At 41.1% G+C, this 15536-nt stretch overlaps 1 protein-coding gene across 18 annotated transcripts in view; it reads right to left on the bottom strand.

The window, feature by feature from the left end:
- Positions 1-15536, bottom strand: part of cadpsa (Ca2+-dependent activator protein for secretion a) — a 100034-nt gene that overhangs the window by 10803 nt on the left and 73695 nt on the right. For 5 of the 18 annotated variants that reach the window (XM_035387571.1, XM_035387562.1, XM_035387568.1 and 2 more), the window contains 11 exons: positions 15484-15513; positions 14497-14505; positions 12541-12697; positions 11388-11529; positions 10202-10348; positions 7375-7530; positions 6769-6916; positions 5816-5890; positions 5541-5624; positions 5114-5146; positions 3547-3654 (listed from right to left, as the gene is read on the bottom strand). In XM_035387571.1, coding sequence (XP_035243462.1) covers positions 3547-3654; positions 5114-5146; positions 5541-5624; positions 5816-5890; positions 6769-6916; positions 7375-7530; positions 10202-10348; positions 11388-11529; positions 12541-12697; positions 14497-14505; positions 15484-15513 — 1089 coding nt within the window. The remainder of the gene's footprint in view (positions 1-3546; positions 3655-5113; positions 5147-5540; positions 5625-5815; positions 5891-6768; positions 6917-7374; positions 7531-10201; positions 10349-11387; positions 11530-12540; positions 12698-14496; positions 14506-15483; positions 15514-15536) is intronic. The other 13 variants (XM_035387573.1, XM_035387572.1, XM_035387570.1 and 10 more) reach the window with 5 other exon arrangements.

Here is a 15536-nt window from a genome sequence, read left to right on the forward strand (position 1 = left end):
CCCCCCCCTTGCCTGCCCTGAACTTAACAAACTTAGTCCCATCTCCGACAGTACAGTTTTGTGTTCTTAAGGCTAGCCAGCGCAGTTCAAATTGGTTGTCCGTAAAACCTACATAACAAAAGCCATCTGCACTTTGGGAGCAGTCTTGTGGCGCTAATAATCGCAGTAACGCGACCCCTCCTCCCCCCGCCCCCTGCCCCGAAAGTGTTATGAGCTTAAAAAAATTAAAAATAGAAAAAGTTAAGTTGAAGGTGTGCTGTGGGGCCCACAGGCAGAACAACTAGAGCAGACTTATTGTATCACCAATGAGTTTCCACTGTGCTGTGAAATAAATACCTATAAAATATCACACATCAAGAGTAAAAATTCCGTTAATTCAAGAGTGAGGAATAAGATCCTTACTGTCACTTAAAGTAGTGGTATAATCTTTTTTTCCCCCTTTGTCACTGCAGTAAACCAAAATAATGTGCACGGTATTATTTCCTTAGTCTGGCTACTTATCTATTCGTACTAGGCCATTTATGTTTATTTATTCAAATGCACTGAAAATAAGTTTAATCCTTAAATGGATGCAGTTTGCAAAACACCCACTTTAGTTTATGACATAGAAAGGGATTATTATTATTTAATATGTCTCATTAAAATTAATCAGCATGTATAATGCCAAGTTTTTCATACCGAGGTCCATATTGGCAGTCTAATTTATTTTAGCACAGTTACACATATAGTGCTCAGACATATTTAAAATTAGTGAACCGTAGAAATGTAATCTTCTTACTGCGGCTGATATGCTGTCTATGATCTTGAGATGAGAAATCTTTCATTTGACCTCTATAAGAGAGGAGTCATTTAAATACTATTATTTTAATACCAATGTTTTTTTAACATCACATCGGTCCCTCCAATTACCTCAGCCTTCGCATTGCCCGTATGGTTTGTTATGATATTACAACATGTCGTAAATTGATATGCATTTGTGCCAAATTGCTGAATTTCATCATGGCAGAGGATTAAAAGACTAGAAATATGATAAAAGGCGATAATCTTCCCGGAGCAATAACATCTATTGTGAGGATAGATATTAAAGCAAAGATGAGGGCTTGTTCTTTGGTCCTGCAGTACCACCTATTTTGTCCCCTCTACATCAGTACACTAAACTCCGCGCAAAAGCAGGAAGAGAAGATATTGAGACATATTAAAATCCACAGGATCATATCCCTCCCTCAACAAAGGCACATTTTGAAGGTGTATCGAAATGGTTATAAGTTTAAATTTTTTTTTCTTTTTTTTCAAATTTAGGAACAAATCAGTGACTCAAATTTGAAATGAGGAAGTGATTCAATGGATTAAGCAAGCGAGGAATAGATGTGCTGTTATCTTAAACCTTTTCATTAACCAAATGTGAATTTTCATTATGTAGTGTAAAAGGAAAATGTATATTTTCAGAATCCCAGAGCTCTGATTGGCTCGATATGTATTTTTTGGTTGCCAGGAGACTCCAGTTTTAAAGATAACAGCACGCATTATGATTAGTGAGGAGAATGTTGCCATCGGTCAAATTATATTAAGGAAGAAACCAACGTGAAATCAAAAGAATGTGCATATCAGATCTGTTCATGTGGAGTGATTAGGCAAGACTGGAAGTGGGTTTTCTAGACCGGACCGGGATTATGGGGGAAGCATTGTTCCACCTCCGGCAGAATCGCGTTTTTGGTTTTTTGGCAGGGTGATCGGGTGCCTGTCCACTTCACACGTCTGAGGTTGGGGGGGGGCGCAGTGCATGCGGTATGAGGGGTGGGGGATGCTGGAGAGCTGTATGCATGTATGAGGCAAATCTCTGAGGAGCTGGGCCATGCTAGTAGATGTACACAGGAAGATTATTTGACTCTAAATCATGCCACTTGACATAATGTGAAAAAACAGCTGGACATGAGAGATAAGTTCCATTTTAATCTGCTCAGGTGGAAGGAGGTGAGAGCAGTGGGGAATTGAAAGTAAGAAAAAAGAAAAAACAGGTGGGTTGGAATGAGAGAGTGAAAGAAAGTGTGAGAGAAAAGAGGAAAGGGGGAACACACACAAGCAAAACCAAGGATAGCTTTTTTTTGCAGTCATTTGTGCGAATGGGAGCAAATGTGCAAAGGACCAGAGAAGAAGCCACACACCTTGGTTTGGAAGGAGAAAATAAAAAGATTGAATGAAAAGAAAAACAAAGGGAGACGAGTAATAATCCCATAGCAAGACTCTTTAACAAGAGACACCACTGTGAGAGGGAGGACAAATGTGAGTGCAGAGTAGTCAAACACCATTAACAAGAGAAACAGTTCCTATTGCTATATAGAAATGCCCTCTGAACAGCGAGAAACACATCGCAAACAGCACTGGGTCAAAAGCAGTACGAGAACAAAACGTGAAATATAGGCTTAAACTGAGGAGAAAGGGACCAGCCAAAGTTGGCCCCAAAGACGCAAGCAAACAGACAAAGCTGTACCCAACAGAATGGAGGACAAATTAGTTGACACGCATCACAAAGGATTATAATCCAGCTGATGTTCCTGGCTGTTACTTAAGACAGTGCTCTCTCTCTCTCTTTATCTGTCTTAAACCCTCATCACTGTAAGCCCCCAGGGCTCAATGTGCTCCACTCTATTTACATTTCCTTAGCAGATTTACTTTAAGAAACCTGCCATCAGTTTCAAAATGGGACAGTTTCCCATGACAATGAAACTAATATATAAATATATAGTCAATATATCAAGTCAATAAATACAATGATATGTTCTTTGTAGAGGCTTGAATTGTCCATGTGAATATAATCAGTTAAAACAAGCCCCATCTACAGACACAACACTGAAATGTTCTAAAAAATTAAATTAAATTAAAAAAATTATATATATATATATATAATTGACATTTGACAGCCTCTTTATAATATTCTTACTTTTCACTTTTCTACATGTTGTTCTAAAAGTGTCCATTTGGTTTACAAGCACTTTACTGGAGAAAACTTAATTAAATTTGTCAAAAATAAAAGTATTTTCTGAGCATTGTTCAAATACAAATTACAAATAAGTTTTAATACACTTTTGATTCTGGTAATGAGATCTCTTTCGGCTGGTAAGGTAAGCTTGTAAAATCATGATGAGTAATTTCTTTGTCACTTTAAATTGTGGATTTTAGCTACTGTGGTTTATGTACATTGATTAAGTCATGTTTACTGACCTGGTGAGAGAACACTGCTTAAGATAATCCTTATTACGAATCCTGAACATGTTGCTTATGAACAAAAACATTGAAACAAAGTTCTGAAATACTGTGGTACACACAGACCAGAGCTGAGTACAGTATACTGCAGCAAGGAGTTCAGAGAGAAGCAAAAGGAGAGATAGAGAGAGAGAAAGGGAGAGTGAGAGAGATAAACTTCTGCAGCAGAAGCAGTAAAAGTGAAGTGGCTGGTCTCAAAATGTGACTTATCCCTCTCTGCTCATTTGTTTTGTCACATTTTGGAAGGCCTCCTCCCTACTCAGGAGGAGAAGACATTTTACTTACATCAAATAACCTTTCTATATACATCTCCTCATTGACCTTATCCCGCAGAATGTCCTGAGAGTGCCGCACAAAGGTCACGTATCCGTCGGCCACGTCCATCCCCGGCTTCTGCAAGATACAAACCGCACACACAGAGGGTTAAAATACCGAGGGTGCGGAGGGCAGTGTGACCGCTGAGCACATAGAGATTAGCCGCGGCGTTGCAGTGCTGCTGAACACGGATACCCCATCGCACTGCGTTCCGATAAATCAAGACTAACGAAACTATAAAGCTGTTCTGACACCTCTGTCTCTTTCACTTTATTGTAGAGGGCAAAAACCCCTAAAACTTTACTGTTTGAAGTATGATCAGATTTCGACAAATATGAGCTTCAAAGATTAAAAAAAATTTAAAAAAACCTGTCCACATAACAGCTATGGAAAAAAAGTGTTTTGTTTTAATGAATTAATTTTTTTATGAAAACAAATTGCTGGTTTTCCTCTATGAAAATAATATTGAGTGAAATTTAATCCTGTACATTTTTATTTTGCAATTTAAACCTTGAAAGGTGTTTAATTTTCAGCATTTCCAGACCTTCATTGCTTTTCTCATGTATGTTGACATGGGAAAAAAAAAATCTATCTGTTTTGACATTTTTCATTTATACCACTCTGTTATGGAGAGAGCGAACAACACTGTCAGAAACTCATTAGCGAACCAGAGAGCAGGTTGTTAAATGTGCTGCCATTTAAACGTCTGAAATATTCACTAAAGACAATGCGTTTGCAAATAAGCCATTTGATTTCCTATTCTCTCAGTAAATTAAACGCATCCTAGACCAACAGATCAGGTCAGGATTCGTAATTGTCAGTCACTGCAAATTGAACTTAGTTAACACATCTGAACAGTTTCAAGGGGTGCAAATGAGCAGGTTTTTGCAAATGGTATTTTATTTTGTGCATTAAGCAAACAATTATTGCAGAAAGGCAGGGTATTTGACCTTCAGGACATAAGATGCACATCACAGATTCATTGACAAGGCATTAATTTAAAACCAATGCATTCAGCAGAGATGTGTTAGCAGTTAAGTGATACCCTTTGAAGTCATTTTGAAGGCAAAATAAATAAATAAATAAATAATGAGGAGCCAGCCTTACCATACGTGGCTTTAAAACTACCGCAGAGAATTTCCCCGCGCGAGCTGGGGGACAGCCACACGTTTGGGCGTTTTTAACATAACCATATGAATGGACATTTGTGAAAAAAGGGCCATCTGTAATTTTCGCATGCAAATTCTGGCCAATTATTTGTGGACTGATGAAAACAAATAGACAAGTGCCACCTGTTATTCATCAGAGCACACGTCTCTGGAATGCTCTGTGGATGTTCGGCTCGATCGATTAAAAAAAAATAACGAGGGAGACCGCGCTCGTCTGCAAATTCTGAGGCGGCGAGTGTAGCCGCCGTCAGATCCAAACAGACATGCCTCTGAATTCTATGGTGCACAGTAGACTGTGAGAGAGATACCACACACACAGACACACGGGAAACACAAAACACAATGATATTAACTGTATTCTCACTTACAGGAACATCCACATACTTTGAGGCTGCTTTCACCTTTGATGAAAGAAATTAGGAGAAAAGGGTAAGACTTAAGCTTGGTTACTGCAGTAACACCCTCTAAACAGTGCCACCCATTAAAGCAATGGCTGCATTATGAAAAAAACAATATAGCACCCTGTTGATATGCTTCATGCAAGTGTTTCATGCTAAGCACAGCAAAAAAACGCAATAAATTAATAAACTGGATCATATTTTACCTGGGCATATATTTAGGATTTGCGAATCCTAAACACAATGGAGTGCGTATAACTATTCACCTGTAGGCACCCCGGGGTCATTGAGCAGTATTGTGACCTAAGGTGTACTGGTTCTAACTGACGGAATGTCATGGCAGCTGTGCTGATTTATGTAGAGTTGCAGAGGTTTGAGGAGCGTGGTTCACCCTTACTGTGAAAGAGAGGAAGGAGGAAAAGAGAGTTCCCTCGTCGTATCGGGACAGCTTGGCTAGGACACTCTCTAGAATGACCACAAACTGTAGGGGTGAGTAAAACAAGCAGCTCGGTTAGCGGACATCCTGCAGACAACCTAATTCGTAATGAAATTTTAATTTCCACCACCAAATACAATCAACCTCTCTGGGCTAGTTTGGTCACAGCTGTCTTTGCTAGGACTGTGGAGACCATGGATTCAACCTTTGACCTTGGAACAAACATGGACATTTACCTTTGCCACCAGGAGAGTGATCATCTCTTTGACGGTTTCTTCAATGAGGCTATCAATTTGGGAATGGTACTGTCTCTACAATGAAAAAAAGCACACATTTATCAGCCAAACAGAGGAAATATATTTTCAAGACTGTGCGGTGCACTGTGACTTCACTTTGTGAAATGATTAGATTATTTTTTTCTCTCTTACCTTGTAGAGGAATTCAGAGCAATTAATTCTTTTTTATATCTACCTCTTGTCTCTAGACACCACAGATATGACATCTCTCACGCTCACCTGGTATATATTCAGTATCTTCTATTATATATGTTAATGAAATCAAAACAAGGGAAGTGTTGGAAGAACAGGGAAAACTGCTACAGATGCTAATTATACATTTGGGATATGGGGGTGAGATTTCAATTGAATTGTTAGCAACACTTACCCATTTTTTAACAAACTTTCACAAGATTGAAAAAAGAAAAGATAGAGGAGACATGGTAATGGTGAAAATTCTTAAGCTCGGCAAAAATGTGACAAACAAAGCATTTTCCAAGCAAAATTAAATGCAAGCAACGTAGCACTTGTGAAAAAAGCAACATCTGACAAACGACTGCATTTGCACACTATTAATGTACACGTGCAAATATAACCCACATGTACATATACAAACAGAAAAAAAAACATCACACTATTAATGAAACATGAATCCGTAAATAATGATTCCTATTAAAAAAAAAAGAAAACAATGCTGGCAAAAATGACGAAAATAGCCGAGAAGTCGCCCAGGATTTTACCAATTCAGAATTGGTACGAGAGCAATCCTGGATGAAGCTGACCTTTCACATGTACCATGTTGTATGAGAAAACAATTATTCACACGTTTTTCCAGTGGCAGTGGAGACAGGCAGCACTGGAGAGAAGCTACGCGATGAGGCGTGGAGCTGAGAAAAGGCGGCTGACTGCGCTACCTCTTGGCCGAGCTCCATGGCACACAGCTTGGCAGTCTGGGCCTTGGCGTCCACCATCACGTTGAACATGGTGCATATTGACTGCGGGACGCGGAAATCTGTTGTCCGACTGCTTTTCTGAAGCTTCGACTCGAAAGCAACCCTGGTTCTGTAAACAAGGGAGGCAGAGAGAGGGGGAAGGAGAGGTGAAAATGGCTCCGTGTGGCACGCCTGTCTGTTCATCAGCGTTTCTGCTGGACGGATATCGTCTGTGGTGCCTGGGCTAACGATAATAAATAAAGTTTATTCCAGCCTTTTCGCGAAGTGTAAATAGCACGTGTAAAAAATAAAATAAATATATTTATAATGTGATTACTACTTATTTTATTTGTGGTGCATATTATGCACTAAGACAACAAGAACAGTAACAACAACAAATACAACAATAAATAAATAAATAATAAGTAACAGGCAATGTATTCAAATAAATACGCAGTAGACTTCACAAATCAATTCACAGCCCAGCTACCGTGAAATATTTGCTGTATTCTTTCCCAGCCAGTGGCTGTGATGGACGTACGGTGCGTGCCCCCTGCCTGAACGGCATCGATACTCCTGCTTTCTCACCGTTTGACACAAGACTCGATCATGTCACTGGACATGAGTTTCAGACGACTCTCCAGGTGCTTGGCGAACTCCTCTTCGGGCCAATGCAGATCCCGGATGAAGGTCTGCAGGGCGTCCAACTTCCAGAAGAGGTCCTCTGAGGTCCCAGAGCCATTACTGGACAGCAGAAGACATGTAGAGGTCAGGGTACAGCGCCCCCCAGTGGCTACTACACCTATATGCCCACATGGAGAGACTATGGGCTTGTTTGTTTTTTTCACTTGGACCAATGCTGTGCAGACACTGCAGATTCACTCATATTTATAGCATGTGAACTGGCTGATAAGCAGGCTGAGACATTCTATGACCCAGAGCTCATAAATATCAGTTCATCTGCACTGCGTCTGCAAAGCGCTTATCCAAAAAAAGTCCTACTGTACGTGAGGTAGGAGAGGGGGTCAGCACGGAGGTGAATGCTGTACCTCTTTCAAATTCAGACCTTAGGGTTTATTTGTTTTTCTTTATTTTTACCATTTACTGATTGCTTATTTTCATGTTTCCCCCCATAAGTATGACTGACCTATACAAGCTCACCACAACCAAAGTGGTGTGATTGGTTATTATAATCAATGTCAACAGATGTCAATCAATCAATGGTAAAAATAACTGGACGCAAGATTGTCCTTAACAAATCAATAACTATGCATAGAGCTGCATAGTTATTGGAACTGGGAAGGAGGGTTGAGGGTCATGCACACTGCAGTTCAGTTGTATATCACAGCACTCGCTGGGAAACAGTCTATAGGTGGGGCTGAGTATGAAGCGGTGAGTGAGACCATTTCTGATTGTGGAACGTCTCCCGACGCCTGCTCTTCCTGCACAGGCTCAATGTCATAGACAGGCCAGAGCAGGGCAGCCATCTTTAGACACTACAAGCCTTCGTCGGCCAAAGAGACGTCTCCTTCATCGTTTCTTAGACAAGGAGGAGAGCTGAACATTTGAAGGACAGAGAGACGTATCCTGTTCGCCGGGGCGGATTTGCGCCCGACACTGTTGGAATATAAAGAAAAAAAAGGCCTAAAAAAATAAAAAAATAAAATGAACAAAAAATAAAAAAGGCTCTCACACCACTCATTCCAGCTGAGTAATCAAGTACTGCAGACGTTAACACACCATGCACCGTCAGAGGGGTACTGCCATCCTCAGAAGTAACAGCGGACACTTCTGCTACTTTGGATGCCAGCTGCACTGAAGGACTGGCCGCTTCAGAGCACAAGGTAATAATGCACAGGTAGCTAATACCAGGAGGGGCCCCGGCCATTGGCATGCTGGTGCCGAACCCAGGCGAGGACTGTCCTACCCTCACCACCGCTCAGAGAGACGGCTACAGTACAGGGAGCACTCAAGGCTTACGTCTGCTCTATGCAGGGACACCGGAGGACGCCAGAAGATGTTGGAAAGATACAAAGTCACCTCCCGTCTATTCAACATTGTTCATGTTTTCCGATTGTTTCGTAAACCTTTCATAAATATTTCAAAAATGAAATTTGCCTGCTTTTCCTTATTTTATTTATTTATTTGTGGTGCTTGATGAAGGCCCACACAGGCAGTGGACTTGACAGGAAATGTATTCAAAATAATAATATGTGTACAAACGCTATATAGGGCAAAGCAGAAGACACACAGTACTTGCATTGTAAGTAAGGATGGAATGGATGATGGAGTTGTAAACCATATTGAACTTTTCTTTTTTTAATATGTTTTTGAAAGAAGTTCTGGATTTGTATCTTTCCACCCTATGGGTCAACAACATGCAAGGAGGAGAAAATGAAAAGCCATAAGGTTCTCCATTTTAAAACACTGTCTAATCCAGCTAATCTTCCAGTGCTGTGAACTTGGCATGAGAATGACTTCAAGGTGAGGAACATTGCATTTGTGGCCCAGCCTCATAATGTTTCTGCCAGCTCTCGACTCAAGATTTCAGCTCTTGGCTGGATACATATTTAATTATTAGGAATTCCATGCTGCTAGGTTTATTTTTTTAGTTTTACAGTAAGCTGTTTTGTTTTGAAAGAAGGGGTTAGCTGTGAGTCCTTTGGCTGCCAGATTTTCTAAAATGCATTTTGAAAATGCATTTCAGTGCCCTTCTAAAATGGCATGTGATCTTGGCATGTGTAATCACCAACGTAAAACTACAGAATCTCACCCAGCATGAGCCTCCACTTCTTAATTTATTTATTTGTTTATTTTTGGTCTATTGTGCTGAAGTTATTTCATTTTCCTTTTGAAAGAGAAATAAAGAAGTGTGGTGGGAAAACTTAATTACATGCTGGAACTCAGTCTAAAAATAATTGCACTTACCTTCCAAAAATGTCTGATATGTCTGATACATGTATTCATATCGGGGAACTGGATGGTGATATTTAAAAAACAGAACTGTATCAAATAGCAGAAATGTTTTAAAATAAAAAGCACTGGCATCATTTGAGAGACAAAAATATACTGTGTTAATGTAGAAACAACAGCCATATGAACAACTCTGTTGCGAATCCAGGATGAGAATGGTGATGTTCGGTCAACATGGCTGTCATTGCCAGATCTTATATCATTACGAGGGGCCAATAGCATTCTGTACCTGGATTAGGAAATTGGTCTCTTTACAAATTGCTGGTCCTTCCTTATTATTATTATTTTATTATATATATTATTATTATGTTTTTTTTTCTTTTTCGATTGAGTCTTGATTAAACCAAGGACAATATTTTTGAGACTTAAAAGACAACAGAAGACATTTTCATGCCAAGGTCACTCATTAACAAGTTAGATCTAATGCGAACTCAATACACACTCAGAGTCATAAATAGCGGCCATCCATGATGGAGTGGAAAAGCTAGGCATTTGTGGGAGGTTAACTGGTACTGGTAGATTTGGTACTTTTGGAATTTGTAGGTTGACATTTGGAAGATTCACATTTGGCAGATTACTTGTTAAACTCCTGTAGAAAAGAAACAGACAGAAAGAAAACACTATAACAGTGATAATGCAGAAATGACAGAAGCAAAATGTAACACTCAGCTAATTAAGGTAAAAATAAGTGAAAGAAAACTTCCAAACTGCAAAAAAGTTGACTGCAGAGAAAGCACATCAATCAGCAGCAGCAGTTAAAAAGGAGCATGTGTCCTTTTCTTAAGAAAGGTGGAGCATGAGAGAGATTAAAAGTTTGACTTATTTAAAAGTCGCACATAAAAACGGGTAAAGACAGAAGTTTGTCACATTCTGAATTGCCAAAATAAAGCAAACGAAAACACGTAGCATGCACTGAGCACTTACAGTATCTGGAGACAATGAAAGCACGATATGAGGGTTAGCCCATAAAACAAAAGGATGGGTCTTACAGTTACGCACTGGCTCATAATGAATGACTGTGCTTGCAAGAAAAACATGTTCACACAGGAGACACAGACCATACTACTGGGCCACACTGTAGCACATATCCCATGGCTATGAATAAGAGACTGTATGAACACTGAAAAATACTTGGGGAACACAATGGGGGAATTGCCCTTTTTTTTTTTTTTTGTTTTTTAGTTGAGACAAATAATGAAACAACAGAATAAAGCTGGACGGACAAAACATAACCCTCTGAGTTACTCACAGTGTTTTTCCTGACAAGACTATCGATAAAAGATATGCATCTTCTTGTCTGCATTTAGTGTAAACACGTGGAGCACACACAAACACATTAATGATGAATAACTGATTGAACAATGGCTTTAGGTATTCAAAATGGCTACATTGAATGAAACAGTTTTTAAAAAAAAATAAATATAACTGCATATTCTGTGTAAACCGAACAGTGTAGCTGTCCTTTTAAAGATGAAAGAGAAACTGGCAATCTAAAAAAGTTCAATATTTCATATTGATCCATTATTATTATAAACCTCAAAAGCATAGATTTGATTTTGCAGTCTGAAAACCAAGCCATCTTTCTTCAGCCATCCAAGGGCAAAGTGAATCAAAAGAAGTCCCCTTACTTTACGGGCTCCCATGACTCCCGTTCAAAGCCCCTATGTATTGACTGCGCGATGGATGACTCCATCAGGTCCACATATCTAACCACGAGTGGAGCATAGAGGTCCTGCAGGTGTTTGTGGAATTTCCCATTACACAGGTTATCTGAAACAGCGAGAGAGAATAGAAAAGAAACGAACATTTATAACTTTTACTCTGTGGGCTGTCGTTCTCCAGTTCTGCCTTTTTCAAGCGGTAGTCCCACGCTTTCTTTATTTTAGTGATTTCACCACCTGCAGACCAGTCACATTCGGCAGCCCAATTCCCACAAAACGCAGTACTCCAATTTTAAAACTCTCCTCACGATTAAAAATGAGTGGGAGGATAACGTTAAGACATGACGGAAGGGATGCTAATGATCTGTCAGCTTGCAAAAGCAGAGAGGGTGTCGTGTTTGCGTGTTTATTAAGTGACTGTACACCACCGTCACGCTCAAGGTCGCTGTGTGCAGTAGGTGAGATGTGTTTTTTTTTGTCCTGTGATTGCTTTGCTCCAATTAGCCACTTCAGCGGCTGTTGTACATTTTGATTTATTTGTCCAGGAGGGTGGACAGGGGGCTTCTTCGACTCGCAGGCATCTCTGCTTTAGACCTCATTAACTGCTTGAATGGTGTCAGAAATTGGTGCCTGTCTAGTGCTAAGGCTATTTCCTGCCAGATACGCTGAGTGCCGCTGAAAGGCAAAGCTAATGACCTTTAGTTTGAAAATGCCCTGTGCTGGCTGGTGTGTGCATGTGGTCTGCCCTACTTCTCCGTGCTTACTCATGCTTTCTTCAACCTGTACATCTGCAGCTGGAATTCTCTGGTTCAGTGTTACCCTTTTTGTCATTTATCTGATACTTATAGCATTGGTTACTTTTACTATCAGGTCACCATTAAGGCAAGCCTATCACTGTGTGACTAGTGAATGAATAACGTTATAATTGCTGAAGCAGCTTACGGCATCTCTGCTAAGTGTTTCTACCCCTTTAATTTAAAAACTCTGATTAGCACTGAAAGGTAACTGCTACTCAGCAAGATCATTAGCCTGAATGGCTCATAACCACTCAGGAAGTATATATGGCATCGGCTATTCTGGTTTTAGAAAACATGGCAGTGGCTGGTCTACAGGAACTCACAGTCGGTCCGGAGGAAGTCATTGAGCAGCTGGAAGAGAGGGAAGCTATCCCAGCTGTCCGGGGGCTGGACCTCAAGTGCGGCATCCATGTCTACGGCGTACAGGGACAGGAAGGTCTCTGCGTGCTCCACCATGAGGTCTGACCACCAGGCAAAGGCCTGGCCATTCATGGAGAAGGAAGGAGAGTGGGTGGAAGAGAGACAGAGGTAGGGGCAGAGGAAGAGGAGAAGAACAGAGGACGGATTGGGAGAGGAAAATTGAATTGAAGTAGAGAGAAAGGAGTGAGATAAGAGGGAGGACGGTAGGCAAAAGGGAGAGAGAAGGGAGAGGAGAAGGGAGGGAGGGAGGATGGAGGAAAGAACGACAGAGGAAGAGGGACAAGGATGAGACAGAAGAGAACGATGTGACAGTCTGATGCTGAATAGGCGGGAAGTGAACTGATAATGTTCATTATAATGGCTGAGTCTTTAAATACTTTAACCCTTTAGGCTGCAGTAAAATTGATGCAGATCAATGCCAGCTTTAAAAGTATTTGCTATTTTGAGCAAAATTTAGAACAATATTTCACATGATTGTATGTTTTGGTTGGTAACAGGTTTTATTGAAAACTCTCAGAAACCTGCAGATATTACGACCATCTAAATAGTTAAAGTATTTCAAATATATTTTAACTCAGGCCTGGTCTAGACTTTTCCAAGTTCAAAAAATGGTCTTTACCCTAAGCAGCAATGGTTCAAAGCAATTGCATTTTGTAAAGAAACATTACAGCACAGTAGACTCTTCCTGAAAGCCTACCATGAAAGAAAAGTATTTATTTTCTTTCATCGACAGATTATGAAGTCTTTTTAAACATTAAAAGTTATAACTGACAATGATACATTCATATTAAATAATACATCCCACGAATCGAGAGAAACAACTGGAATTCTGTATGCATAATATGGCACGTCCACCAACTGCTGCAGGCCAGCAGCGTGTGCCATAAGGCTGGCATACAGAAGGACAGTAGCTATGCATGAGGGGGGGCATGGGCATAGCCAGGGCATTCCGTCTGAAATGTGCCAGGTCGATGGGGGTGGGGGGGGGGGGGGGGGCAGTGTGCGCGCATGCGGTGTCCCGCCACACTCAGCCATTCACATCCCGGACGTCTCCGATGTGAATGATTCATGTGTTCATGCACCCCGGCACCCTTTCATTCCCCATGGACGGGACCGTGGGCATGCGGCAGCAACGCGGGTCTGGCGAACACAGAGCCGCCGGGGGCCTCCTCTCCCCTCGTTAGGGTTCGTTAGGACTCTCCGCGTGCCGCTGTGATGCTCGGCAAAGAAGGAAGCGAGTCACGACTGTTGCTGCTAAATCCCGAAATGCTCGCAGTCCCAGTCACTCAATATTATGACTTTTTAAATTTTATTTTAAAAAAAACATTTTGTCCATGGAGAATTAACAGGAAAAAATATTGGTAAAATGCACGCGTATCAACAAAAGAATGCTGGATCTCCTCAATAAGAAGCATGCCGTTCATACCGAGAGCTCCAAAAAAAAACCTGCATGGACATCCCGGTTCTGCCAGTCCTTACCGGTTCTGCCAGTTCTTACCTCGTCTCACTTACCTGGGCCGGAATAGACAGTACAGGCGCTACATTCGTTATATTTACAGAAAACATACAGCGTACCCTGAAGTTCCCAAATGCAACAACTTTGCAGAGTCGGACAGGTAAGTACAAACAGAGCGGTGAGATTGTAGGGAAGATAAGGGAGTTCAGGGAGGTGGGGGAGGTTAAAAATAAGGGGTAAAAAAAACGAGAGGGTCACTACCCAAGTGCTTGTGCAGTTTGTTTCTCCACTGCTAAAGCACAGTCACATGACCCCAGAGGAGCATGTGGGAGGGTCACAGTGTCTGCAGGTGACATGCACAAACTATGACAGAAGGTGACTCGTCTCATTTAGAGACACGTACCTCTTTCCCCTGCCCGGATCGTCCCGTATTGAGTGAACAGTGAGAAAACAGGAAGATTTCAAGGGGGTGAATCAGGCATTCTTTTGGAAACTGCTGTTCCAAAAACTACATTTTACTATCTTTCCCAGCACAAGAGAGATGGCAATGATGCCAAAATGGATAAAATCAAATGGCAATAACAGAGTTAGCTCTGTATAAAGTAAGCACAATTCAGATGGGCAAATTCTGAATTAATTTTTTTTCTGCTGCAAAAAGAGATGCAGGTTTATTTATATGGCTTTTCTGGTGTTTAATGCCAACACCTTTTTTTAGTGAAAAGAACAAATACAACTACCATGGATTTTTAACAATCTGGTATAGGCTTGTCCAGCCTCAGCACAGGAAGACACTTCCTGTAGAAATCACTACCAGCTGACACACTGGAGAGGTAAAGGCCCAGGTTCCAGAAGAGACTGAGGAGTCAAATCCACATCTTAATCATGCCTGCTTTTTAGGGCAATTTTTACACAGACATTGCAGTGTGGAGTCTCACTTACTGCAGCCATCTAATGTCTACAGATGGCATCTAACATGTGGATATACCACACCAGACACATGCCCACTGTCTCAGTTTTCCATCATGTCAGATAATGGGCCCTGAAACAGTGGTATGAAGATCAGAATGATGTTGCTTGGCTCTGGCAAGGATTGTGCTATTTTTATTTTTTTGTGATGAAACCACAAATAAAAATGTGCACTGCTCAAAGAATGGCATAGAGGTACGAATGTCTGGGGTTCTGGCTCGCCTTGGTCCTTGCAGTCTATTTCAAGGATGAGACCCCTGTACCATAACCTTTGACCTTTCTCCATGACCGCTGCCCACCCCCCACCCCCCACCCCCCACCCCGCCCACCGAAGGAAAGCCCGAACCGCAGCATCGCGCTCGCATGCATTGGAAAAGAGTGTGTGACATGACTAAAGAAAGAGACAGAAACGTATATACTGTACCGCTTGATCTCCTGTACTTGTGACTGCAGCCTGTTGGGCATATTCAAAAACAT

This window comes from Anguilla anguilla, chromosome 13 (genome assembly GCF_013347855.1).
Source record: "Anguilla anguilla isolate fAngAng1 chromosome 13, fAngAng1.pri, whole genome shotgun sequence".
NCBI lineage: Eukaryota > Metazoa > Chordata > Actinopteri > Anguilliformes > Anguillidae > Anguilla > Anguilla anguilla.